Below are 25066 nucleotides of genomic sequence, written 5' to 3'. Positions count from 1 at the left end.
GAAAATCTTAACAGACCCATCACAAGCATGGAAATTGAAACTGTAATCAGAAATCTTCCAGCCACCAAAAGCCCAGGCCCAGACGGCTTCACAGCTGAATTCTACCAAAAATTTAGAGAAGAGCTAACACCTATCCTACTCAAACTCTTCCAGAAAATTGCAGAGGAAGATAAACTTCCAAACTCATTCTATGAGGCCACCATCACCCTAATACCAAAACCTGACAAAGATGCTATAAAAAAAAGAAAACTAAAGGCCAATATCACTGATGAACATAGATGTAAAAATCCTCAACAAAATTCTAGCAATCTGAATCCAACAACACATTAAAAAGATCATACACCATGACCAAGTGGACTTTATCCCAGGGATGCAAGGATTCTTGAATATCCACAAATCAATCAATGTAATTCACCACATTAACAAATTGAAAAATAAAAACCATATGATTATCTCAATAGATGCAGAGAAAGCCTTTGACAAAATTCAACATCCATTTATAATAATAATAAAAAAAACTCTCCAGAAAGCAGGAATAGAAGGAACAAACCTCAACATAATAAAAGCTATATATGACAAACCCACAGCAAACATTATCCTCAATGGTGAAAAGTTGAAAGCATTTCCCCTAAAGTCAGGAACAAGACAAGGGTGCCCACTTTCACCACTACTATTCAACATAGTTCTGGAACTTTTGACCACAGCAATCAGAGAAGAAAAAGAAATAAAAGGAATCCAAACTGGAAAAGAAGAAGTAAAACTCTCACTGTTTGCAGATGACATGATCCTCTACATAGAAAACCCTAAAGACTCCACCAGAAAAGTACTACAGCTAATCAATGAATATAGTAAAGTTGCAGGATATAAAATCAACACACAGAAATCCCTTGCATTCCTATACACTAATAATGAGAAAATAGAAAGAGAAATTAAGGAAACAATTCCATTCACCATTGCAATGAAAAGAATAGAATACTTAGGAATATATCTACCTAAAGAAACTAAAGACCTATATATAGAAAACTATAAAACACTGGTGAAAGAAATCCAAGAGGACACTAATAGATGGAGAATTATACCATGTTCATGGATCAGAAGAATCAATATAGTGAAAATGAGTATACTACCCAAAGGAATCTACAGATTTAATGCAATCCTTATCAAGCTACCAGAAGTATTTTTCACAGAGCTAGAACAAATAATTTCACAATTTGTATGGTAATACAAAAAACCTCAAATAGCCAAAGCAATCTTGAGAAAGAAGAATGGAACTGGAGGAATTAACCTGCCTGACTTCAGGCTCTACTACAAAGCCACAGTCATCAAGACAGTATGGTACTGGCACAAAGACAGAAATATAGATCAATGGAACAAAATAGAAAGCCCAGAGATAAATCCATACACCTACGGACACCTTATCTTCAACAAAGAAGGCAAGAATATACAATGGATTGAAGACAATCTCTTTAATAAGTGGTGCTGGAAAAACTGGTCAACCACTTGTAAAAGAATGAAACTAGAACACTTTCTAACACCATACACAAAAATAAACTCAAAATGGGTTAAAGATCTAAACATAAGACCAGAAAATATAAAACTCCTAGAGGAGAACATAGGCAAAACACTCTCCGACATAAATCACAGCAGGATCCTCTATGACCCACCTCCCAGAATATTGGAAATAAAAGCAAAAATAAACAAATGGGACCTAATTAAACTTAAAAGCTTCTGTACAACAAAGGAAACTATAAGCAAGATGAAAAGACAGCCTTCAGAATGGGAGAAAATAATAGCAAATGAAGCAACTGACAAACAACTAATCTCAAAAACATACAAGCAACTCCTGCAGCTCAATTCCAGAAAAATAAACGACCCAATCAAAAAATGGGCCAAAGAACTGAATAGACATTTCTCCAAAGAAGACATACAGATGGCTAACAAACACAGGAAAAGATGTTCAACATCACTCATTATCAGAGAAATGCAAACCAAAACCAAAATGAGGTACCATTTCACGCCTGTCAGAATGGCTGCGATCCAAAAGTCTACAAGCAATAAATGCTGGAGAGGGTGTGGAGAAAAGGGAACCCTCCTACACTGTTGCTGGGAATGCAAACTAGTACAGCCACTATGGAGAACAGTGTGGAGATGCCTTAAAAAACTGGAAACAGAACTGCCTTATGACCCAGCAATCCCACTGCTGGGCATACACACCGAGGAAACCAGAATTGAAAGAGACACATGTACCCCAATGTTCATCACAGCACTGTTTATAATAGCCAGGACATGGAAGCAACCTAGATGTCCATCAGCAGATGAATGGATAAGAAAGCTGTGGTACGTATACACAATGGAGCATTACTCAGCCATTAAAAGGAATACATTTGAATCAGTTCTAATGAGGTGGATGAAACTGGAGCCTATTATACAGAGTGAAGTAAGCCTGAAAAAGCACCAATACAGTATACTAACGCATATATATGGAATTTAGAAAAATGGTAACAATAACCCTGCATGCCAGACAACAAAAGAGACACAGATGTATAGAACAGTCTTTTGGACTCTGTGGGAGAGGGCAAGGGTGAGATGATTTGAGAGAATGGCATTGAAACATGTATAATATCATATTTGAAATGAATAACCAGTCCAGGTTCGATGCATGATACTGGATGCTTGGGGCTGGTGCACTGATTCGACCCAGAGGGATGGTACGGGGAGGGAGGAGGGAGGGGGGTTCAGGATGGGGAACACGTGTATACCTGTGGTGGATTCATGTTGATGTGTGGCAAAACCAATACAATATTGTGAAGTAATTAACCTCCAATTAAAATAAATACATTTATTTTAAAAAAATACAAAGCAGATTTAGAAAGTATTTTTTAATTTCTTCCATATAAATACATTCTACAACGTTAAAGAATCATATGGTAGAAATGGGTAAAATAAATATTTTTGTCTATTAAAAATAAAAATAACATAAAAACAAAAATGATATTTTATATTTTAAAATCTGTATTCTAACTTTTTAAAAAAAACAATAGAAATTCCTTGTAAATCAACTCCAATAAAATTTTTTTAAAAATAAAAAAATGTCTTTCAAATAAACCCCTGCCTATTTTCCTTTATATCTAGTTATTGATAATGTGCATTTTAAAAACAATGTATTTAAAACATATGATTTGTAACTAAACAATGACCTCTAAAAGTTCAAGTTCACACAATTTTAAATAAAATAATAAGCTCCTGAGAATTGGAGTTGGGTCTGTGGCCCTCTCTCCATCTCTCCTAATAAAGCCCCCACCTCACTGCCTCCCTCCATTCTTTCCTCTTTTTGTTACAGTCACTGGACTTGTATGGACCTGCAATGGGGGCACCCTTTCCTTGTCACTGCAGGAAAACACGAACACTAAACAACAGATTCCAGGGTTTTTCAAGGAGAAGCAAGAAAAAAGCACAGATGAAATAAAGGAACAGAAAGGGTCCAAACTTCTACAGAATAGAAGAGATCTGACTTCATTTTAAAATTGCAGTTAGCCATCTGGCCTGACAGGATCTGCTCCAAACAAATACTCAAATCTTACACCTTCGTCCATGCCAGTGGTGGGGGAGCCAGCTGACCACCTACCTTGTTTCCTGAGGAACTCCTTTCTTTGAAATTCAGCCTCTTCCAGGACAGCCTTGAATGCTAAATCCAATATTTAAGGGAAAAAAAAAACCAGAAATGACATAAACATGCTTCTCTCAAATCAGAAGAATTTGTTTTGAATTTTCTTTTGTGAACATACAAGGACCTTCCACATAGCGTACCGTCTCCAATAAGAACCAGAGAAGACTGGCTTTTGGCTTTTCCATCTTGAATCTGCACAGTGTAGGTGCCTTCGTTATCGACAGTGAAACGATCCATCACCATCTCGATGATGCCAGTGGACTTGTCACACTTGATTCTGTGTGTCTGGGAGCACACAGGGGAGGTGAGAATCCCACCTTCCCGAAAGGGAAAATGCCTTCCTGAAGCTTTCTCTCTGGGATCTGACAGTCACTCAAGTATTGTATCTTAAGGGAGTATGCTGCCCAAAAAACCAGAAAGTGAAATTCCACCCACTGAACCTCTTGGTGAAGCAAAGATCAAATAAGGGACATTTGGTAATGACGCCCTGGGTCTACGTGGGGAGCAACCTACACTCAAATCCAGCAAAAACTCTGCACACTCCCTGGGAACGTGTACCCGCCATGAGATAACTCAGCACGTGGGGAGCAGAGCGGGATGCACTGGGACTCGTGTGACCACAGAACCAGAGACGGCAACACAAGCGCCTCCACACCGCGAGGGCTTCAGTCTTGGGGGCTCGGGGCCCATCCCGAATGGTCGCCTCTGCCCCATCACCATGCTGGCACCAGGGCTGAGGGTCTCCAGGCTCTGCAACCCCATCTGGGCAGCCTTGGGGGGACCCTTCCTGGCACAGCCCACCCAGGGCTCAGTCTCCTGCAGACTCCACCCTCATTGCCTGTGATGAGCTGCAGGTGCTCCGATCCCATGTGGTTGCTAATGGGCCACGTGTTATTCCACCCTGGGTCAGAGGTCGCCATCGAGCACGTCAGAGGCAGGAGGGGCACAAGCACATCGACAACCGTCTCCAGCACAGCCACCAGGCAGGGAACGGGGGCCAAGGAGCCAGGATGGGCTCCCCGGGGCATCCCTCAGCCTGGACCTCACCCTGCTCCACGCCCAGAGTGAACAAAGGCACAGCCACCTCTACCGGTAATGCTTCCTGCAGGCCTTCCTGCCCCCTCCAGAGGCAGGCAGCTGGGACTTAAGCAAAGGCTTCCCTGCCTGGACCTGACCTGTCCCAGGCGAGCACAGCCTGGAGCGAGGTGAGCAGGGTCACTGCTCAGGACCAGGGGAGGCCACTCCGTTTGTTAGACACACCCTCCTCCCACGACCCTCACCTTGATGATACTACCAGGACACACTTCTGTCTGTAGGTGACTAGAAACTGCGTAAGATCAGCCACATCCTGACAGATTCTGCGCATCTATTTTCAGGGTGCTCAGCTTCCTCTGTCAGCTGACATTCATATTGTGGGTTCCAAATGCCAGCATCCCAAGAGTGCCGAGATAAATGTTAGTGAGAGAGTGCCTTTGTTCAGCTGCCCTAAGCTCAGCCCCCTCAGCATCAAGGGTTGGCTCCAAATTCCCTCCTTGGTGTTGGAGGAGGCCCCTCTGCCTTCTCCCTCCTTCCGTTTTATCCAAGTGCATTTCCAAGATGCCCCGTCCATGGCCACTCTGCTCAGTCAGCCCATCCCACCTGGTCTCCAGCCCACACCTTGCCACTCTCCCGCGGGCAGGCTGCAGGGCATGCCTGTTCCCCAAACTATTCCTCCTGAGGAGAACCCAGGAGCCCACTCTCTGGGAATCTCCTTTATATTCTCCAGGCTCTAACAGCTCCTTCTCAGCATCAGCACTCACTGTAAGTGGTGCTCGTGGTAAAGAACCCACCTGCCAATGCAGGAAACGTGAATGTCCAATCCCTGCATCAGGAAGATCCACTGGAGAAGGGAATGGTGACCCACTCCGTGCTCTTGCCTAGAAAATCCCATGGACGGAGGAGCCTGGTAGGCTACAGTCCGTGGGATTGCAGAGAGTCGGACACGATTGAGCGACTTCACTTTCTTTCTCTCTTAAATGACTTAGCTCACACCTAACTGTTTAAACACGCTCTGTACTTTTTCTGTATCATCCTCTGACTCAGGTTGTGTTTCTTCCACTCTGGGATAACCTCCAGGAGGGCAAGGTTCTATGTCATTTTTCTAGGCTACAGAGGTAACTCAAATGCAATTTGCAGAATATAAGCTGCCAACCACGGAGAAAAGAGAATGAGTGTGTGAGGTCCTGGGAGTTAACGTGACGCCTCAGGTTCTCTTTGACCAAAGATGACTTTCGGGCTTTAACTGAATCAAGCCAGCCCATGCCCATGGGCCTTAACTTCCAGTAAACATAAAAAAAATCACCTTGACAGTTGGAAATTCCAATACCATTTCTAACAGGTGAAGCTTACACTGTGCTCTTGTAGAGGGTGGCTTAGGTATTTTTCTCGATGGGAAACTGGTGTGTATCAAGTAAGAGACACATGAATGAGACACATGAGCTCAGATTACTTTTGAGGGAGGTCATTTTGGGAGATGGTGCTGATCACATGGGACCTGTCTCCTTCCCAGAGACTCGGGTGGTTCTCGGGGGCTGGACAAGGAAGAGGCAGCAGGCTGAGGGCCAAACAGAGTACCTTGTGGGGCCCGTGAGTGCCTTTGTAGTTCTGAGTATTTGCTTTTGCAAACCAGGAGCAAATTTCAAGGAGCTGCTCTGATTCTGTCAGACTTTCGCTCCCTTCAAGCATCTGTGAGGAGCAGCCTGCAGGAACCTGCTCTAATTAGGCCTGAGAGGTGAAAAGGAACCTCTCTCACCAACCAGATCCTCAGCAACCCAGAGCCTTCTACGTTCTCTTAGCTTCTGCACCACAGGGTCTGGGCAGGTTTGAGAAAAAATTAGCCTTCTGGCAACTGCCATTATGCAGTGAGATGAAGTTCAATGATTTTATGGGGGCCATAAATACAGGTTTCTATGTGACTTTCACAAAACAGCATCAATCTCCACACGGAAGAGTCACCTGTGGATTGCTAATTAAGGCAGTGAAATAGTACAGCCCTATTGCAAAAGATGAGCTGTGTAGCGAAGATGTCGTTCTTAAAGCCAGCTACCCACAGCAGGTAGGAAATGTTAATCAAAATATACTCTACAGATAAAGCACAATTACACTAAATTCCATTGTACACCTACATGATCTCTGCTCATAAAAAATGTCTCCAGTCACCTCGATCACGGCACTCTTCTATGCAGTGTCCATACTGTGGGCTCTTCTGCAGCCAAGAGGGCTGCGTGCTTTCTGCTTACTAGCCAACCCCCAGCTTGTACAGTCCTTCAAGGACGTCATTATTCTCAAGGGGAAGATGGACTGGGAAAGAAACTCACAGGATCTTTGTCTACACACAACCTCTCCCTGAGGGACATCCATCTAACCAAGTTTACTAAAAGGTGTCAGACCAGGGATAAGGAGCCCGGCTCAGAAGGAGAGTGGGCGACCCTGCCCCCCAGCCAGTCCCGTTCATACTCGTGCAGCAAGTGGCTGAGGCACCTGCCTGAGGCTCAGCGGGACTGCTAAATAGACACAAAGCAGTGGGCATCAAGCACCAGGAGGACAGAGGAGGCAAGGACGCTGGGACCCAGGAGGCCCCCAGGGCACCACTGAACAGTAAGGAAGGGCTCCAGTCAAGCGGTCAGCTTTAACCACGTTCCTGGTTGTGCTGTAGTAATTAGACAGAATGATTTATATGGAAACACAATATTCCACAAGCAAACCAGGAACCTTCTAACATCCGTAAGCTTCATTCTATACAAATAAAAGCAGCAGGAGGACAAGGTATCGCATCACAGCGTCCTATGCGTTTTCTTGGCCCAGATTCGCCCGGAGGCAGCCTAAAGCTCAAGCTCAAGACACCAATTTCCCTGGCGTCACATTCCACAGGAGCTCTGGGGGCTGGGGCAGGGTAAGGGAGGCCTTGCTTCCATCAGGGCAAAAATATCCGCCTTCAAAACCCCTATGAAGAGGAAATAAATGGACCTGTGGAGCATATCGCTCACCCCGTGTAACCAGACCCTTTCTGTGACACCCAGCTAATGTCTCTAAAACGTAGATTGTTGCTTTTTAACTGTAATAGGCTTGAATTTAAAGACTTCCCCATCTCTCATGTAACCCAGACCAAAGCTCTGAACAGTGCCAGCCTTAGCCTTCTCTCACCCACCTTGTCAGCCTTCTACAGCCCAAAAGGGATGAAAACAAACCCAGAATGCTGACTTTCAGGAACTGACTTTCACTCACACCCGGAAGCCTCCAAAGCCACACTCACACACACTCACCTCGCTGTCGGCAACTTCTCTGTCGTTGATGATAAAGCGGTAGCTGGAGTCTGGGGATAAGTGCTCAGCCTGGAGCCAGAAGCGGACCTGGCCCTTGTCGAAAATCTCATAAGCTAATTCTGACTTCAGAGGAATCGCTAGCAGAAGAAAAGAAATCACAGGTCAATAGTGCATGAATCCTGGTGAGAAAGAAGAGTTGCGTGTTGTAGGAAAATGTCAATCCTCACTATTACATTTTTTGAAAATGTAAAAAAACCCTGAGCATTGACTTGATTACGAAAACCAAAACTAAGAAACACAACTCTAGTTAGCCCGGCACTGCAATCAAAGCCTCACACCCGTGGGTCCTCAGCAGGCATGGTCTGGTTCCCTGAGGGCCCAGGGACCACAGACATATTCCATCTGAATTCAGCGTAATCCACAGCTGAAGATCCCACCTGGTGCAATTCTCACTTGGATCAAGCAGACACACTCAACCCAAAGTCCAAAACATGGTATGCAATGAAAATCACTGCCGGTTACAGTATGAGCCACTACTTGTTCTGAGCCACATGGTGACAAGCATGCGAGTTGCCACACGAAGCAAGGCCCCCCAGGGCCGCACAGGGTCACAGACACGGCCCTGCTCCGATCCAGGCCCACTTACTGGGGTTCTTGATCTCATTGCTCAGGGCCTTCAGACGTTCCAGCTCTGAAATTAAGACAAACAGCATCAGTGGTTTTGACCTGTATATTCAGTTTTAAGCCAGAGCAAAGCTAGACAAAAGAGAGATTCGACGTCACCAAGATTTCATTTGAGGCTGTGAAAGAAATGAGAACTGAAGTGAGAAGGAGACGGGGTAACGTGAGCTGTGAACACTCCCTCCGGGGAATCAGTGCACATGTGCTCAGCTGCTTCAGTCGTGTCTGACTCTCTGCCACCCCATGGACTGCAGCCCACCGGGCTCCTCTGTCCACGGGATTCTCCCGGCGAAAATACTGGAGTGGGTTGCCATGCCCTCCTCCAGGGATCCTCCCGAATCAGGGACTGAACCCCCATCTCTTACATCTCCTGCGTTGGCAGGCAGGCTCTTTACCAGTAGCACCACCTGGGAAGCCCTGCAGGAAGTCAGTGGTGCCTCACATGGAGACAACCCACTCCCTAAAGGGGTGCTTTAGGACTGGTTAGGGTGGCGGTCCTGAGTGCAGGGCTGGAAGGGCAGCTGTGTGCCAGATAGAGGCCAACGGGCGCAGGGTAACACAGAGGGCTGCACTTCCACATCCTCTTATTCCGTACGAACTCTTTCATGAAATCGGTCTGGCTCGCCGAGAACATGCTGGTCCGTGATTTTCCTTCTGCTTTCAGACTGTCCTGCTTCAACATCTCTCTCACCTACCCAGAATTTCACTGTGGTGTATTTTCATGAGTTTAAAAAAAATTATAATAAACTAAACAATAATAATTAAAAAAAAACTGGGATGTATGGCAAAACCAATACAATATTGTAAAGTAAAAAAAAAAAAAAAAAACCCCTAAGGAAATAAATAAATAAACAGAATACATTGCTCCTAAGAGTCTCAAGAATAAGTTAAGAAAAACCGAAGGTTCTAAATAATTTATTTCACCTTCCTACTTAAAATTAGAATTTAGAAATGAGATCATGGTTACAAAGGTCTGTATGCAAATCCACTCCAGCCTTTGGGCTTCCCCAAAGGCTCAGCACTTGTCATTTTCATGCATTGGAGGAGGAAATGGCAACCCACTGCAGTGTTCTTGCCTGGAGAATCCCAGGGACGGGGGAGGCTGGTGGGCTGCCGTCTATGGGGTCGCACAGAGTCGGACACGACTGAAGTGACTTAGCAGCAGCAGCAATGGCTCAGGGGTAAACAATCTGCCTGCAGTACAGGAGATTCAGGTTGGATCCATCCCTAAGTGGGGAAGATCCCCTGGAGGAGGAAATGGCAACCCCCTCCAGTATTCTTGCCTGGAGAATCCCATGGACAGAGCCTGGTGGGCTGCAGCCCAGGGTGTCACAAAGAGTCAGACACAACTGAGCACAGCGCAGCATTTGACCTGAACAAGGAAGCAGACTTCTTGTAACCAGAAGTAGCTCAACCTGGACAGCTGATTTGAAGGTGTCCCAGCAGGTCTCACAGCAGGAGCTCCCATACATCAGATGACCTAAAGCTTCAGCATTAAGGTTTTGCCTGACTGTACTTGATGTCCGTACACAATATAAAAGGTACTAGAAACATTCGTCCTTTGTAATGATTTAAAATTTAGGTGAAACGTCTTCAAACTCTCAAATGGAGCAGAGGAGTACACCACTTATCAGAATAAGGATCTTTTGCAAATAAAAGGCTGTTTGAAGACCACGCCATAGGGGTCAGAAAGGGCAGCTTAAAAGGCCTGTGAGCAGATTCCAGCCTGTTCCTGCTTGCTGGGGACCCCAGGAAGCAGAGACGGTGCACCCCTCTGCCGTTCTCCTGCTGGTCCCGTCAGATCACAGGGCTCCCCTCAACTTACCCAATGTCTGCATGGGACCCCCAGACGCCTGCCATCATCAGACCCTGTCCCCTCCCCACCACCATCCTAGCACCCCCTCCCGTCCTAGCCTCCCCCACCGACCACTGTATCCCTCTTCTGAGACCACCCCCTTGGCTGTGGCAAGCAAACTGCCCAGTGATAAGAAAAGGATTAGATGAGCAAGCTATGGCATTTTTGACTGAGGACTCTCAGGCACTCAGAAGCCTTTAAAGACCCAACACGAAGATCTGAGGCTTCCATCCAGAGTTATGCAGTCCCCTCTAGATCAGAGACACAAGAAACATCAACCCAGGCAGGGGGAAGCTTCCTCCCAAGGCTGGCTCAGTGCCTGGGGACTCAGACCTCAGAGAAGGGCAGCTCTTCATCGGGTCGTGATGAGCTGACTTCCTTCACTCCTTTCTGCTGTCTATTTGTAAGACAGCGAGGGATCTTAACTATGACGATTAAATGTTATCTCAGGCACACAAATACATACATCCATATGTGTGTGTTTTCTTCTATTAGCTGATTATCCAATTAGTCGGTGCTGGGAGGAAAGGAAGCTTCTTTGCATGCCTCTCATTAGTTTTATGGACTTATTTATAGAATGCTAGTTGCTACTTGCCAAACTAATGAAATGTAAATAAAACTCATCTCTAAAATACAAGTGGGAGGCAATAAACGCAATATAGAGAGCAATAAATAAAATACTCCCGGACCAGTGATTTACTTAGTGGCTAGAGTAGAAACTCAAGAGTTTGTGTAATTTCCAAAATAATTTTTGGATTTAAAAAGATTCCCACCCATAGCCTCATGCAAAGACACACCCCTTTTCTGAGCAAGTAAGTCTTTTCTCTGTGAGCATCAATCTTTCAAAGTGTTATGAAGACCCCAAAGGCAAGCCAGTGTCCCACAGGCATTACCTTCCTCATCCAAGACAAAGCTGGAGGACACGCCGTCCGTGTCGCTGACTGACACAGAGTACGTGCCCAGGTCCTCTTTGTCCAGGTTCTTGAAGTACAGCTTGGAGCTGGAAGGGGAGAGAGTCCGGGGCATGAGTGCTGGAAGGTGCTCCTAGCAGGCCACGCCGGCCGGCCCGGGGAGGAACTTACTGGTCCCCTGCAGTCTCGACCTTGAACCTGTCGTCGTCCGCGATGTCCTCGTAGGACTTGCACCACGTGAAGTGGGAGGCGTCCGTCACCTCCGGGCAGTCGAAGCTCAGGTAGATGTTGCCCTCCTCGTCCACGCCCGCGCTGACCTCCTTGGTGCCTGCGGAGGAGCCGGGAGCACTTAGGGACGTGGCGTCCACCCCAGGCTCTCTCTGGAGAAGGGGTGACCCGGCAGAGAGCATGTGGCACATCGAATCAGCGGTTTTCACTGACCATCCGCCCAGGATATCGGCCAGTGCGCCCTCGGCAGTGACGGAAGGCAGAGGAGGGCAGGCTTGCTCTCCCATCATCACCTTCTGCAGCCGGCACTCCTGAAGAAACCCTTAGGGCTGAGATCCAGACACTCGGTCCTTCCCCCTGGGGTCTGGTCACTTCCACCCCTGGGCCCGGGCAGCACAGTCACAGTGGTCTCCCCACACCCCGATCTCCTGTCCCCACTTTTCCTCTGGGTCAGGGAGGGTGTGCTGGACATGGCTGGACACCTGGCCCCACACAGGCAGCTCGCAGCTGTCCCTTAGCGGTCAGAGCCGGAGGAGACAGGCTGGCTGAGCTGGGAGCTCGCAGACACCCTCCTCACCAAGACGATGGAGCCGGAGGCGGAACACCCACCCTCGCTGGTCTCAGGGAGGGGAGACCCCCGGGGATGCCGTGGCTTCCAGTCCCCGGTTCCACCCCTTCTGGGAGGCAGGGGCCCCCTCCCGGCATGTCTCCTGTTCTGGGAGCTCACCTCCCACCCTCAGAACCACTTCCCCACCAAGGGCCCCTCTACGAGGCTCTCAGTACTTGTAACCAAGACAATTACCAGAGGCTTTATAATTTCTGATCAAAACTCAGCCGTAACCTAAGACACCGTGGTCACGGCGTGCCTGCTGTTCTGCCGCTGCCAGTGAAGACCCCCACCCCCTCGGGATGACCTCACGTGCCCCTCTCCGCCTGGGGTGTCGGAGCGTGTGGTGTGTCTCTGAAGACATCCTTTACCATGTGCGTCAACCACCTCCTTTCACGACAGTCCCGCCATCCTCCCGCCCACCCTCCACACTGTCCCCCGACCCAGGCCACCCCACCCAGACGTCTTGCCTGTTGCCAGCTGAGCGGGCGAGTCTCACCTGGCCTGGCCTCCACCAGCACTGGCTCCGAGGTGTCCGAGGGCCTCCCCACCCCACTGGCGTTCACTGCCCGCACGCGGAACACGTAGGTCTTTCCTTGGTGAAGGTCACACACCTTGAGAGATGCAAGAAAGGTCACATGCGAACCGATAAACGAAAATGACTTCATCCTTCGTCACATTTTTATTACGAACATGCTTTCTTTTTATAAATATCATGTTCTTCCAGGTCAACCAGCCATGCAGAAGTTAGGGGGTCAGCAGGGGAGACGAGATCCAGGGCCGGGGTCTCGGGTCTGAGCCACTGACCCAGCCCTCATCAATAACCAGACCTGTCACCGCTGAGCAGGCGCCACCGACCGGACCCGTCACTGCTGAGCTGTCACCACTGACTCATCACCACTGACCTGACCTGTCACTGCTAACCCATCACCACTGGCCTGACCCCAGTGACTACTGCAGGGGCTAGAGATAGAAGCATTTGGAGAATAAACTCTTCAGATGTGTTCACACTGTGTACGTGTGTGTGTGTTTATCAGATAGACGTCCGTCATCAATCACATGAATCGAGTAAATAAAACACAGAGTCGGTGTGAAAAGACGTAATTCTAGTCATCACTGTGGAAGGTGCATCCAGGCAGCCAGGACTGTGAGGTCTCAGCACCGTCAGGGGTGGTCGTGCGGCGGCAGGGAGAGGAAGCTGGCCCTGTGCAGACGGTCCCCACACGTAGTTGCTGTGAAGGTCTGGAGAGGGCAGGCAGTCCCGAACCCCCGGCAAGCAGGAGGGGTACCCGGTCACATGTGCCAGCCCCTGGGGGCCTCGAGCTAGACCCTGACGAAGCCGTTCCCCAGAAGACAAGGCCTGAGGGGCCTGAGTCACCTTCAAGTAGCGATGCGGCGTGGTGACCTCATTGACAGTGAGCCATTCTCCGGAGTCCTCTTCTTTGTAGTCCACGAAGTAGCCAGAGACTGGGCTGCTGCCCGAATAAACCGGGGGTTTCCAGAGCAGCACCAGGGACGTGTCCCGGACCTCACAGAACGTCAGGTCGTAGGCAGGGCCTGAAAACGCACGGACGCCCAAGTCCCCACGCTCGCCCAGGGCCCGAAGGCCCATCTCGCAGAGAGAAAGGCGCGCAGGATGGTACCCGCCCATGTCTGCCTGGACACCCGAGCATCACAGGACTCACCCGGGGACCCGGCACCTGCTCCACCACCAGGGGACCCCCCCCACTGCCACAGCACTGCTGGGATGGGGCTGACCGCCCCCCCCACTCAGGTCCAGAGGAGCCCTGAGCAGTGAAAGCGGGAGGGGCCACAGCCCCACCCTGACTAATCACTCGAAACCCCCACAGCCTCAGGGAACTTCCACAGCTTTCTCTTCCACTGACTTTTCTAAGGGGCAAAAATTTATATCACTAAAACAATTCCCCTCCCTCCCTGCCCAAAAAAGAAGGGAAAAAACAATATAATTTGGCCCCAAAATTGAAAATTTTGAGCCTCAGAATTTCTGATATTTTAGGCTTCGACTTTGGGTTTATTGTTTTATGTTGTTTGGTTTTGTTCAAAACATGAGCATATTACCCATTGCATTAGGGACGCTGATGGACTAGACACCCTGACGGGCCCTGATGGGCTGGATCAGTTTCTCAGGATACACCCAGTCCTTGCGAATTTGTGAAAACACATCTGTGCATGTAGAGCCCTGAGTAAATGCAGATCTTTGACAACAAGGCCCTTCAGAACCAGAGACCCCGGGCTCCTGGGTGCTCTCGGAGGGGGTCCGAAACAAACGCACAGCCAGGGGCATCCGGCTGCCCCAGGCCGGTCCCGGCTCCTGCCTCCTCACAGGAGCTGGGCTCCCCCAACCCCTTGAGCAGGTCCACCCTGGACCAGCCTCTGGCAGAAGCGTCTCTGACTCAGGGGAGCTGGGCTCATTCTGCAGTGGAGATGGATGGCCCCCCACCTCACATGCCCCCTTGTCACTGCCTGGCTTATGTGTCCACTGCCCGGACACAGGGCAGGTCACCTGATGCCCAGCCCTGGCCCATGGGGGCGGTGGTGTCAGAACCTGTGAGGGGGACTGAGCATCTGCTGGCTGGGGAGGCTGCACCACAAAAGGCTCCTCCTCTGGGCAGCCCTGTGTGTCCAGGAGACCAGCCCCCCGCCAACTTACCTGGTTCCGGCATCGTCCAGGCCTCACACTTAAACAGCTCGCTGGGGTCTGATGGCTGCCCGATCCCTGCCATGTTGGCAGCAGCAATTTTGAATTCATAGAGCGAGCCTTCAGTCAAGCCCTCCACCTATTCAGAGGATGCCTACATTAACACTGAGCCCACAGACACAGAAGACAAACTTACTGTCACCAAAGGGGAAAGGGAAGAGTAAGTCAGGAGACTGGGATCAACGTCTGGCATACACACGCCTGCGCGTAAAACAGGTGAGCGGCGACCACAGGGACTCTACTCAGCGTCTTGTAATAACCTCTGAGGGAAAGGGGCAGACACACGCCTATGTGTGTGTGTGACTGGATCACTGCGCTGTACACAGCAGTGTAAATCCGCTCTACTCAACTTCTAATTATTCAGCGAAACGAAGCTGCACTACCACCCACCGTCCATCAGGGGAAGCGAGCATTTCCGGGCGATCAAGGGGCTGGTCAGGGAGTGCAGCCCGCCTGCCACGGGGCCATCCCCACTCTCCCTCTCACATGGTTGCCCTGTGCATTCCATACGCCCTCCCTCAGGGACGTACCCAGCAGGGAAGTCAGGACTCAGAGACGGGAGCCACGAGGGGCCAGGCGCAGAGCAGGGTCGGGGGGGGGGGGGGGGAGGTGCGGCACATGGCCGTGTCGCCCTGGTACCCTGGTGGGCAAGCAGCGCCTCGCTTATTTCTCTCTGAGAAACCCTGAGCGGCGGCTCACGAGGAGGGGCTCTGGGCACAAGAGCAGTGGCCGAGGGTTCACCTGGGACTTGACTCTCGGTCTTTCTCGCCCTAAGTCCTCATGGCCCCGATTCCCTGCACCCGGACGCAATGTACACCGGAGCAAGTGACTCGCTGAGGGGCCTGGACACACGCGGGCCTGGGAAAGGGGCACACACAGGCCCAGCAGCGATGTTCTCCACTGCCTCTGCCCTTCCTGCCCCGAGGACGGAGCCTCCTGCCTCCAGCACCGCTACCAGCCCACCAGCCCCGGGAAGCAGCCCACTGCCTCGCCCTCCTCCTTGCTTCTCAGAAGAAGATGCCTCCTAAGGGCCTCAGGTCTCACACTGAATTGTTTTCATTCATCTTTGCTTCTGTGTCAAATTCTCTAACGTCACTGAACTCTGAGACACTAGATGGGGGACTCCGCGCCCGGGGAGAATTCGCCTGGCAAGAGGGACTGAGCCCGCGAGCACCCACCTTCAGAATCCTCTCTTTGAGCGGCGAGGAGTTGACCTCGTGCCAGTTTTTGTGGTGAGCCTCCCGCTTGTCGATGTAGTAGCCGAGGATGGGGGAGCCGCCGCTGAACTTGGGCACCTTCCAGCCCAGGATCATGGAGTGGCCATCACAGTTCAGGAGGGTGATCCCATAAGGGTGGGAAGGGACGGCTGCAGGAAACACGGCGGGAAAGTCGCCCTCATCCCACCGCCTCAGCCCAAGCCCCCACGGCCACCTCTCCGCCCCCCCCCGGCCCTGCACCCTCCTCCCCGCCTGCCTCCCTGCCCCGGCTCTGCTGCTTCCTTTAAAGAGAATGGTTTTATAAAGGGCTTCCCAAGGGAAACATGTGGTAAAGAACCCACCGTCCACACGGGAGGCTTAAGAAATATGGGTAAGAGCCTCTCATACGTGTTCATGCAATCTCTAAACAAGCCTTCCAATACATACACAGATCTTCCAATATTTCAATAACACAAGGGCCAAGAATTATTTCAGTCTGGCCTGGACGTGTGAAGTAACAGACTCTCCCCACTCCTCTAAGGAAAAGCTTGAGAGAGCAGCTTTCTCATTGTGCCCGTGATGGACAGCCAAGCCTCCCGTGGCCGGTGATGACCAGTACCCTTAGACCAGCAAGCCTTAACTTCCTACGCGGTCACAGAAACTTCAGACTAGTTCACATGAGCACGAGTTCATTTCCCGTTGACTGCCGTGTTTGGAAATGGACCATCTTTTCCCATCAGGTTGGCAAGGATGTTGATGCCTCTGCTTGACTCTGAAGACCCCACGGCACACCCCCCCACTGATACCCAAACACAGCTGCCCGGGAATGAGCTGCCCCTATTATGGGACTAAAACATAGTTTAGTTTCCTTTTAGTAGGAATGGCTTGTAGTTTAGTTTCCTTTTCCTTTAGTAGGAATGACTTGAAGAGAGAAGTGGTAATGTTTGAAAGTCCCTCCTGAGAAAAACTGACAGATTAAGACAAGGACCATAAAATAAAAGGAGCGTTAATGTTTCACGATATTGCCCACCTAAGTATTATCAGATTTGACTCCTTGGAAATTCCAGTAACATTATTTACTGTTAGACAAGAGATCATAATTTCTGAAGATGCTTTTAGATTTAGATGGAGACAGAAATAAAGAGCAAAATAGGTCTCTCTGAAGTAAAAATAATATCAATACTCTGATTCAAAATGTGTATAAGAGATGATCTTGTTTCAAAATGTTCATAGGTACTTTTAAGCCTTGTGTTCCACTTTGTATGAAATAATTATAAACAATTATAAAACGCAGAGCTGCACAGATCAAGTTTCCTAGTGCACAATGCTACAAGCTAACACTCAAATTGTTCAGTGTGATCAATATACTAATTTCTAAAGATCACCATTTATGAACACAGCCACAAAGTTACAGAAACATTTGAAATTTTCTGGAATAACTAAGTTTCTTGAACTAAGAATACCTGAAAAGGCCACTTATGTTCTATTTTAGCATCTTATTTTGAAAGGAAACAGTCACACCCCACAGCATGCATTTTAATGTGGGCACGTGTGCCTGGAAACCAGTGTGATCTCTAACACCATTTCCTATTTTTAATGCAAGTCATCATTTTCCCCTGTCACCCTGGCATTTGCAAGCCAAGTAGGCAACTGATGAGAGGGCTCCATGCAACCGCATGTTCTCTGCACAACAATTCACTGCACGCTTCCCCTCATGTAATGCTCCAAACGGCATCATCACAGTTGACTCCTGCAGAAATGAAGACGCAGTGGAGAGCCAGGAGCTGGCGCAGAGCCGCCTGAGAAGCACTTACTGAGGGCAGCCTGGACTTTGATGACGTCCGACTCCTGGGAGTTCTCGCTAGTGCCGACAGCATTCACGGCCTTAACTCGGAAGATGTACTGCTCACCGGTGGTGAGGCCATGCACCACGAACCTGGAAAACATGAATCAGGGGTGTGATGGCCAGAGCCAGCCCTTCATCCTCCTGCAACAGACGCAGAAATTGCCTTGAACACACCAGAAACAGCCACTGGGACTGGAAGGACGTTTACTCTTTGGAGTGTCTCATGAGCGCCTAACATCCATCCATCTCATCTGCAGTTGTAGCTTATTACTTCCCGTCACCATTGGTGGGTCCCAGATTGAGGGCTGGAGGAAGCTGCACTCTGACGGGGGCCCAGAGTGGATGCCCACAGCGTGGCTGCCTGCAGGGTCCCCCCGGCCCGAGCCAAGGGCCCAGGTCCCAGGCTGGGCCTCTCCTGCTCACTCGGGGGCAGGGGCAGGGGGAGCCAGGTGGCCTCACCTGTTGTAGCCAATGGGCTTGTGGTTGCAGGGCTCCCAGACGTTGGAGCCGGCCACGGAGCAGTCCACATAATAGCCCAGCAAGTCCTCCTCGTGCTTCGGCCGATCCCACTGCACGACCACCGAGGTCCTGGTGTTCCGGGACGCGAGGACACGGCCAGGTGCCGAGGGCACCACTGCAGAGACAGGCGCACAGGCCCAGCGGCATCAGGGCCAGGGGCCACACCAGAGGCCCGCAGCCCCCTCATCTACAGGGCTGGGGGCTTTGGTGAGGTTTGGACAACGAGGACAGAGTAGAGAAGGGGGCCCAGGAGGCACCGGTCAGTCCTCGCGCTCTGTCCCGAAATGCCAGCCTGGCTCCCCAAGAAAGAATCCCCATCACAGAGTCTCCCGCCCCCGCCAGCCCTGGTCCAGACCCTCTAGCGTGCTCTTCCAGTGACACACGTGCTTTCTTAACTGTGGTGCAAAGCTAGCCATTTAAGAAACAGGACACATTTCCAGCAGATTGGAGAGACTCAGCAGGGGCCTCAAATCAAACAATGCTGCAACCCTGGACCTCTCCCCTGGTGCAAGTCAGAATCCCTCTAATCCATACTAGACATCTTCAGAGACAGAACCTCAAGCAACTCAGACCAGAACCCTAGTGCATGTAGGGTTGTATTGTTTTAAAATATTTCTAACCCATTTATTGGCTTCATAAAAAGAAGATGGGACTTGGGAGAAATGTTGACCAAAACAAGGCAGAGAGATCATCAACTCTAGTATAACGAAACTTTAAGGCAACTTGAATTTTAACCCACAGGTGACATTACTATCTTTGTCAACATTCGCTGTCCTGCATGAGGTTGCCACGGGCCCATCTCGCACATGGGTCACGTGCAGGGACTGCTCACCAATGGTGTCCTGGGCCTGGATGGGGGCAGTGATTTCCGACGGCTCACTCAGGCCGTGCTTGTTTGCTGACAACACTCGGAACACGTACGGCTTCCCCTCGGCAAGGTCGAAGACAGCGTATCTGGGGGATCTCACGGCCGTCTGGGCATTCACCCGCTGCCAGCTGCCGCTCCCCACCATGGACTGAGAAGACAAGGGCCCGATGGGAGCCACGGTCCCTGAACCCGCATCCCAGGGGGAGCTCGGCTCTGGCTCCCAGATTACAGGGCAGGAGACCACAGCCAACAGCTCCTCTGAGTCCATCAACACCCCTGTTCTGAATATTAGGAAAAGGAAGCCAATTTGGAGAAAGGGCTGAGAAATTACCCAAAGCTGGATATGTTAACAATGAAAATTTTTATGTGAAAGCCAATAAATGATGGAAAAGTTCAGGGAATCAATACATAGGTTGTAGTTCTAGTAAAAGTGAAATGAACTGTAAACAGAGCTAACTGAGGAGTAGATGCAGAAAATTCCATCATAACTTCTCACACTCAGTTTAAAATTTTCACTGTTTCCCAGCTACTATAGTAGTCACAGAGTGACACCTCCCTAAATAACGCAGTAGCGTAGATACATTATGATTCAAAATGACACATATGTATTAAATGTAGCCACTTCAGTCATTGTATAAAGACCTTCACTGGGGTGAGAGAAAGTGTATCATTTTTTTAAACGTAATACAGCATGCCAACCATATCTACAATATGTGTGCATGTAGGTGCTAAGTCGCTCCAGTCACATCTTTCTGCCACCCCGTGGACTGGAGCCCGCCAGGCTCCTCTGTCCATGGGATTCTCCAGGCAAGAATATTGCAGTGGGTTGCCATGCCATCCTCCAGGGGATCTTCCTGACCCAGGGACTGAACCTGAGTCTCTTGTGTCTCCTGCACTGGCAGGCAAATTCTTTACCACTGGCGCCACCTGAGAAGCCCATATCTACGGGCTCAATATACCAAGATACAAATACCTGCAGAGGAAAGGACTAAACATGTGCCATGTTAATAATGACTATTTCACATGGTCAAATTGTTGGTGATTTTCATTTTGTCCTATATAACATCTATGCATTTTGCGAATTTTTTATAGTGTATTTAATTTTTATCACTGATAATTACTTTAAAAACCAGGACTGCATGCCTAATGTAATTTTCCCTCCTCTGGAGATGTGCCTTCCTTTCCAAAAAGAACATGATATGATACATAAACTATATTTCGGTTTAATATATCTAAAAATTTTTTAAGATTTTTAAATATGTTTGCTGAAACTTGACCTTTCCAGCTCTGGGTAAGTAGATAAGGAAATATCCCTGAAGAGGGGGAGAGAAAACACCTTTCCTCCTCTGCCAGCCCTTCATCTGGGATTTTCATGAGGCAAGAACTATAAGTTAGACTCAGAACAAAGAGGTTAACACGACTCTGCAACACAAGAAAGTCTTGCAGATAAGCGGGGACAGCTGAGGGTCGTTATATCTGCTGGAGCCTGAAAACTGTTCATATTCACTCTGCTTCGCTTCACCTTGTGGTATTTTACATCATTACGGGGTGAGACATTTGCTCACGTATTATAGACTCTACGTGTATGTTATGTGTACTGGATTGTATGTTATATTGTAATATAAAGTCAGTATCATGAAACCACAGTTATAGGATTCACGTGGCTACACGGGGTTTTTCAACAGCCCACGACCCAGTCACAGGTCAGCGATTTGCATGAGTGGGTCACAAGCTGCATTCTAGTGCGATCGTGGAGCGAAGCAGGCGGGAGGGCACGTGGCGTGTAGTAAGGCGTGTGTTTGGAATTTAGGTGGGGGTGTGCATTTACTGTGTGCACACTCTTCCTTTGTGTGCATCCAGACCTAAAAGCAACGACTCTGTGTAATCGTTCACCATCTGAAGTGTGAATTGCTCAGCTTATAAGCAAACTGAGAGCAGAGGCCACTGTCCCTCTATGTCCCAAATCCTCAGAACCTGGGGCCTAGAATGTTCCAGCAGGAAGCACACTGCAGGCTCCCCCAGCAGAAGGCCCTCATGTGCAGCGTGGACCCGGGGGGCCGACTGGCCCGCACAAAGACCGCAGGGCCTGAGCCCGCCCCGTTCCCGAGGCCACGTCCACCACAGCACTGCGCAGGCCCTGCTGGCTCAGCCGCTGCCTGCAGCTTCTCGATGGGAAACCGTGTGGAGTCTCTGAGATGACCGACCCAAGAGCCGCCCATCCTGAGAACCCACAGCTCAGTGCCCGGGCAGACCCGACAGACTCGCTGCTCCTGGAAACCCGGCCGGCGCATACCTTCTCAATGAAGTACATCAGCGGCTCCTTGCCCCGGGGCTCGGGGGGGTCCCAGCTGAGGACCACGTATGTCCTGCTGGTTTCCGAGGCATGCACGTTGGTGGGAGGTCCTGGGATCTGGACTTCGCCTGGAGGTGGAGTCCACACCATGAGCACTGGCCGAAGCCCATCCCCACTCCCCTGGCCCATCCCGGAGCAGGACCCGCACTCCCTCAGCCCATCCTGGAGCAGGCGCCCCGCTCCCCCAGCCCATACTGGAGCAGGTGCCCCGTTCCCCCTGCCCATCCCAGAGCAGGACCCCCGCTCCCCCAGCCCATCCTGGAGCAGGCCCCCCGCTCCCCCAGCCCATCCCAGAGCAGGACCCCCGCTCCCCCAGCCCATCCCAGAGTAGGCGCCCCGCTCCCCCAGCCCATCCTGGAGCAGGACCCCCACTCCCCCAGCCCATCAGGGAGCAGGACCCCTGCTCCCCCAGCCCATCCTGGAGCAGGCGCCCCGCTCCCCCAGCCCATACTGGAGCAGGTGCCCCGTTCCCCCTGCCCATCCCAGAGCAGGACCCCCGCTCCCCCAGCCCATCAGGGAGCAGGACCCCTGCTCCCCCGGCCCATCCTGGAGCAGGTCCCCCGCTCCCCCAGCCCATCCTGGAGCAGGCCCCTCAGCTGCTTCACAGGCCCTGAAGGACTCAAGTGTCAGTGTCAGCTTTTGCTCCATTTCTATTTTGGGAAAGTCAGTAAATGGCAAGAACTGTTTCTCCAGAGCCAAAGTGTAATGATCGGGTGAAGATCATCCAAGTACTTTTGTTCCCAGTATAAGCCAGTGTGTAAGAACAGAATCTAATCCAAAGCTCATCCAGAATTTCAACTGGACGTGGGAGGGGAGGGTTCACCCAGCAGAAACAGGGCGTGCGTGTGTGCTCAGACGCTCAGTCAAGTCCAGCTCTTTGGAACCCATGGACTGTAGCCCACCAGGCTCCTCTGTCCGTGGGATTCTCCAGGCAAGAATACGGGAGTGGGTTGCCATGCCCTCCTCCAGGGGATCTTCCCGACCCAGGAATTGAACCTGTGTCTGTCTCCTGCATTGGCAGGCAGGTTCTTTACCACCAGCACCACCTGAGAAGCCCAAGAAATAGGGCATTTAACCAGACATGCAGCTCTAACTGGGAGGGGAGTCTATGCAGAAAAGGTATGAGGAACCATGCTCTGCAGCAGGGAGTGGGGGCCTCTCTGCTGGTTTCCTTGCATGACGCCCTCAAAGCACTGAGACTATACATCAACTAGCAAAGCATGTGGTTTCCCCCCACCTTCCCGGGTAGGTCTGGTCCACACCACAGGCACTGCCTTCCAGGCAGTCTGTATACTTGACATTCCCGTGTGATATCCATTAGCAAGCAGCCATAATAGAACGTTGCATCAGAGCAGCCCACTACCTCTGTTCTGCCACGTCTCTCTCTAATAAAACGTTAGGTGTCAGTGGTGTTATGTTTGGACAAGAGAACTTCTCGTAAGGAGTGGAGGCTCTCCAGACCCACAGTCCCAGTCACTGCGATACAAAATATTACGAGCTTCTGATTAGATTAGCACATGATTAAAAAGGTTCAGACATCCCCGGGGACATCTCAGAGCCCTGCTCAGTATCCAGTTGCTCCCTCCAGACTCAGCTGCCGGCAAGGAGCTTCCCGGCTGCATAGAAACAGCATACAAGAAACAGCGCACACAAGCCTGGGTTTGTTTCATCAAGAGCCCTGAGACCAAGCTCATCACATTTTACAGGACGCCAAGGCACAACCTGGTCTTACCCGGCAGCATCTGGCAAGTGGGCTGGGTTTCAGACAAGGAGCCAGAGTTTGTCCAGAAGATGCCAAGTATGCAGGCAGAGTGGGGCCCCCAGGCCCACCTGCCGCATCCTCACCCAGAGAGACCCCGAACCCGGCAACACAGCCTCGCTTCCAAACTGAGTCCTGGCTTGTCTCAGAAGCACTGTACAACACAGGGACAAACCGCAGGACGGATGGAAGCCACGCAGATGACGCCGCAGCGAGCGCACGGGAGACAGTGCAGACTGGCCTCTCCCGCACGGTCAGACCCGAGGGCCCAGAGGAAAGTGCAGTGAGAAGCACCTGATCTGAGCCCAGGCAAGAAGGAAGAACCCTCCCTGTCAGCAGGGAATCCCCGATCGGGGCAGCACACTTTGTCATCCAGACCCCTGGCACCAGCCTGAGCCCCTGAGACCGGCAGAGGAGGAGGGGTCTCTACATGGCCCCAGGAGCCAAGGGGGCACCATGGACAGAAGCTGAGGTCTGTTACTGACCCTCCAACCACAGAGAGGCACCTCAGAGAGAGAGAAGCGGATGGAGGCGAAACAGAAGAGGGGGTGTGCTCGCAGTGGTGATGGCGGCAGCCATCAGCCCGCAGCCGCGCCTGAGCATCACAGCCTGCTCTTGGGCTGTTCTGAGGAGTCACGTGAGCACCGGTGAACGCAGACACGCAACGTGCAAAGGCAGCCCAGGAAGGGACGCGGGAAAACCCAGCGCCTCCCTGGGATCACATAGCCCACCAGCGGCCCAGCCCGGGTCTCCTGACTCCAACTCTGGCTTTCTGTTCTGTAGACCCAGCGAAGCCCCAGCCTCCACAGCTGTCAGTGAAACATAAAGTTTACTGGGAAGTTTTAGAACACCCAAGAAGACAGGATTCAGGAAAGAACGACTGTAAATGAGTCTGCGGCATTCAGAGCAAAGGATGAGCTCAGCTTGCAGGCTACAGATGACCTGGCCCAGGACAGTACAGTGAATGCCTGGACGTATAATCAGCAGGACGAAAACAATCTCATTATTTCTGCAAGAGCCTCTTCTCATCTTTCTAAGAATGAAGTATCTGTTCTTCCAGGGAAACACTCAAGAAAGGTTGCAAAAGCTAGATGATATTAAGAGAAGAGCATAGATATTAATTTAAATGTTTGCAGGAAGACAGTAACCAACATTAAAATGATTCGATAAAAATTAGCTAAACAATAAACATAAAAAATACACTGAACTAACAGAAGAGCACTTTGTCAGCCAACAAAAAAAACTTTATTTTCATTAAAACAAATGGCATTTGCCAGCACTTTTCTAGTTAAAGCAATGCCAAGAAAGTTCAGCTTAGATGAAGAAAAGAGATATGGGTAGAAAAGGAAGAAGTTCCTCATAGCCCATTTTGAACCCAGAAATGGTTTCCTTGAAAACATCATGGCATTTCTTTCTCTCGCTAAAGACTTTTATAGATTGGAAGAGGTATTCATTGTTTAAAATGAGAAAGGCAAGCAAATGAACTCTCCGATCCCTGTGTAAGTGTCTTTGTTTCACACCTGGTTTGTTCCAGACCATGGACACTGCCTGTGCCC

The 25066-nt window shown here is 50.2% G+C and overlaps 1 protein-coding gene across 1 annotated transcript in view; it reads right to left on the bottom strand.

Moving 5' to 3' along the window:
• MYOM2 (myomesin 2) overlaps positions 1-25066 on the bottom strand; it is a 67094-nt gene that overhangs the window by 11524 nt on the left and 30504 nt on the right. The window contains exons 14-27 of the mRNA XM_069573173.1: positions 21692-21819; positions 19363-19546; positions 18471-18645; positions 17980-18101; positions 16148-16335; positions 14922-15048; positions 13629-13807; positions 12750-12864; positions 11587-11743; positions 11398-11504; positions 8615-8659; positions 7969-8105; positions 3808-3952; positions 3626-3685 (exon numbers count right to left, since the gene is read on the bottom strand). Of these exons, the coding sequence (XP_069429274.1) occupies positions 3626-3685; positions 3808-3952; positions 7969-8105; positions 8615-8659; positions 11398-11504; positions 11587-11743; positions 12750-12864; positions 13629-13807; positions 14922-15048; positions 16148-16335; positions 17980-18101; positions 18471-18645; positions 19363-19546; positions 21692-21819 (1869 nt within the window). The remainder of the gene's footprint in view (positions 1-3625; positions 3686-3807; positions 3953-7968; positions 8106-8614; positions 8660-11397; positions 11505-11586; positions 11744-12749; positions 12865-13628; positions 13808-14921; positions 15049-16147; positions 16336-17979; positions 18102-18470; positions 18646-19362; positions 19547-21691; positions 21820-25066) is intronic.

This window comes from Ovis canadensis, chromosome 26 (genome assembly GCF_042477335.2).
Source record: "Ovis canadensis isolate MfBH-ARS-UI-01 breed Bighorn chromosome 26, ARS-UI_OviCan_v2, whole genome shotgun sequence".
NCBI lineage: Eukaryota > Metazoa > Chordata > Mammalia > Artiodactyla > Bovidae > Ovis > Ovis canadensis.
This window is presented reverse-complemented; position numbering and strand designations above follow the sequence as displayed.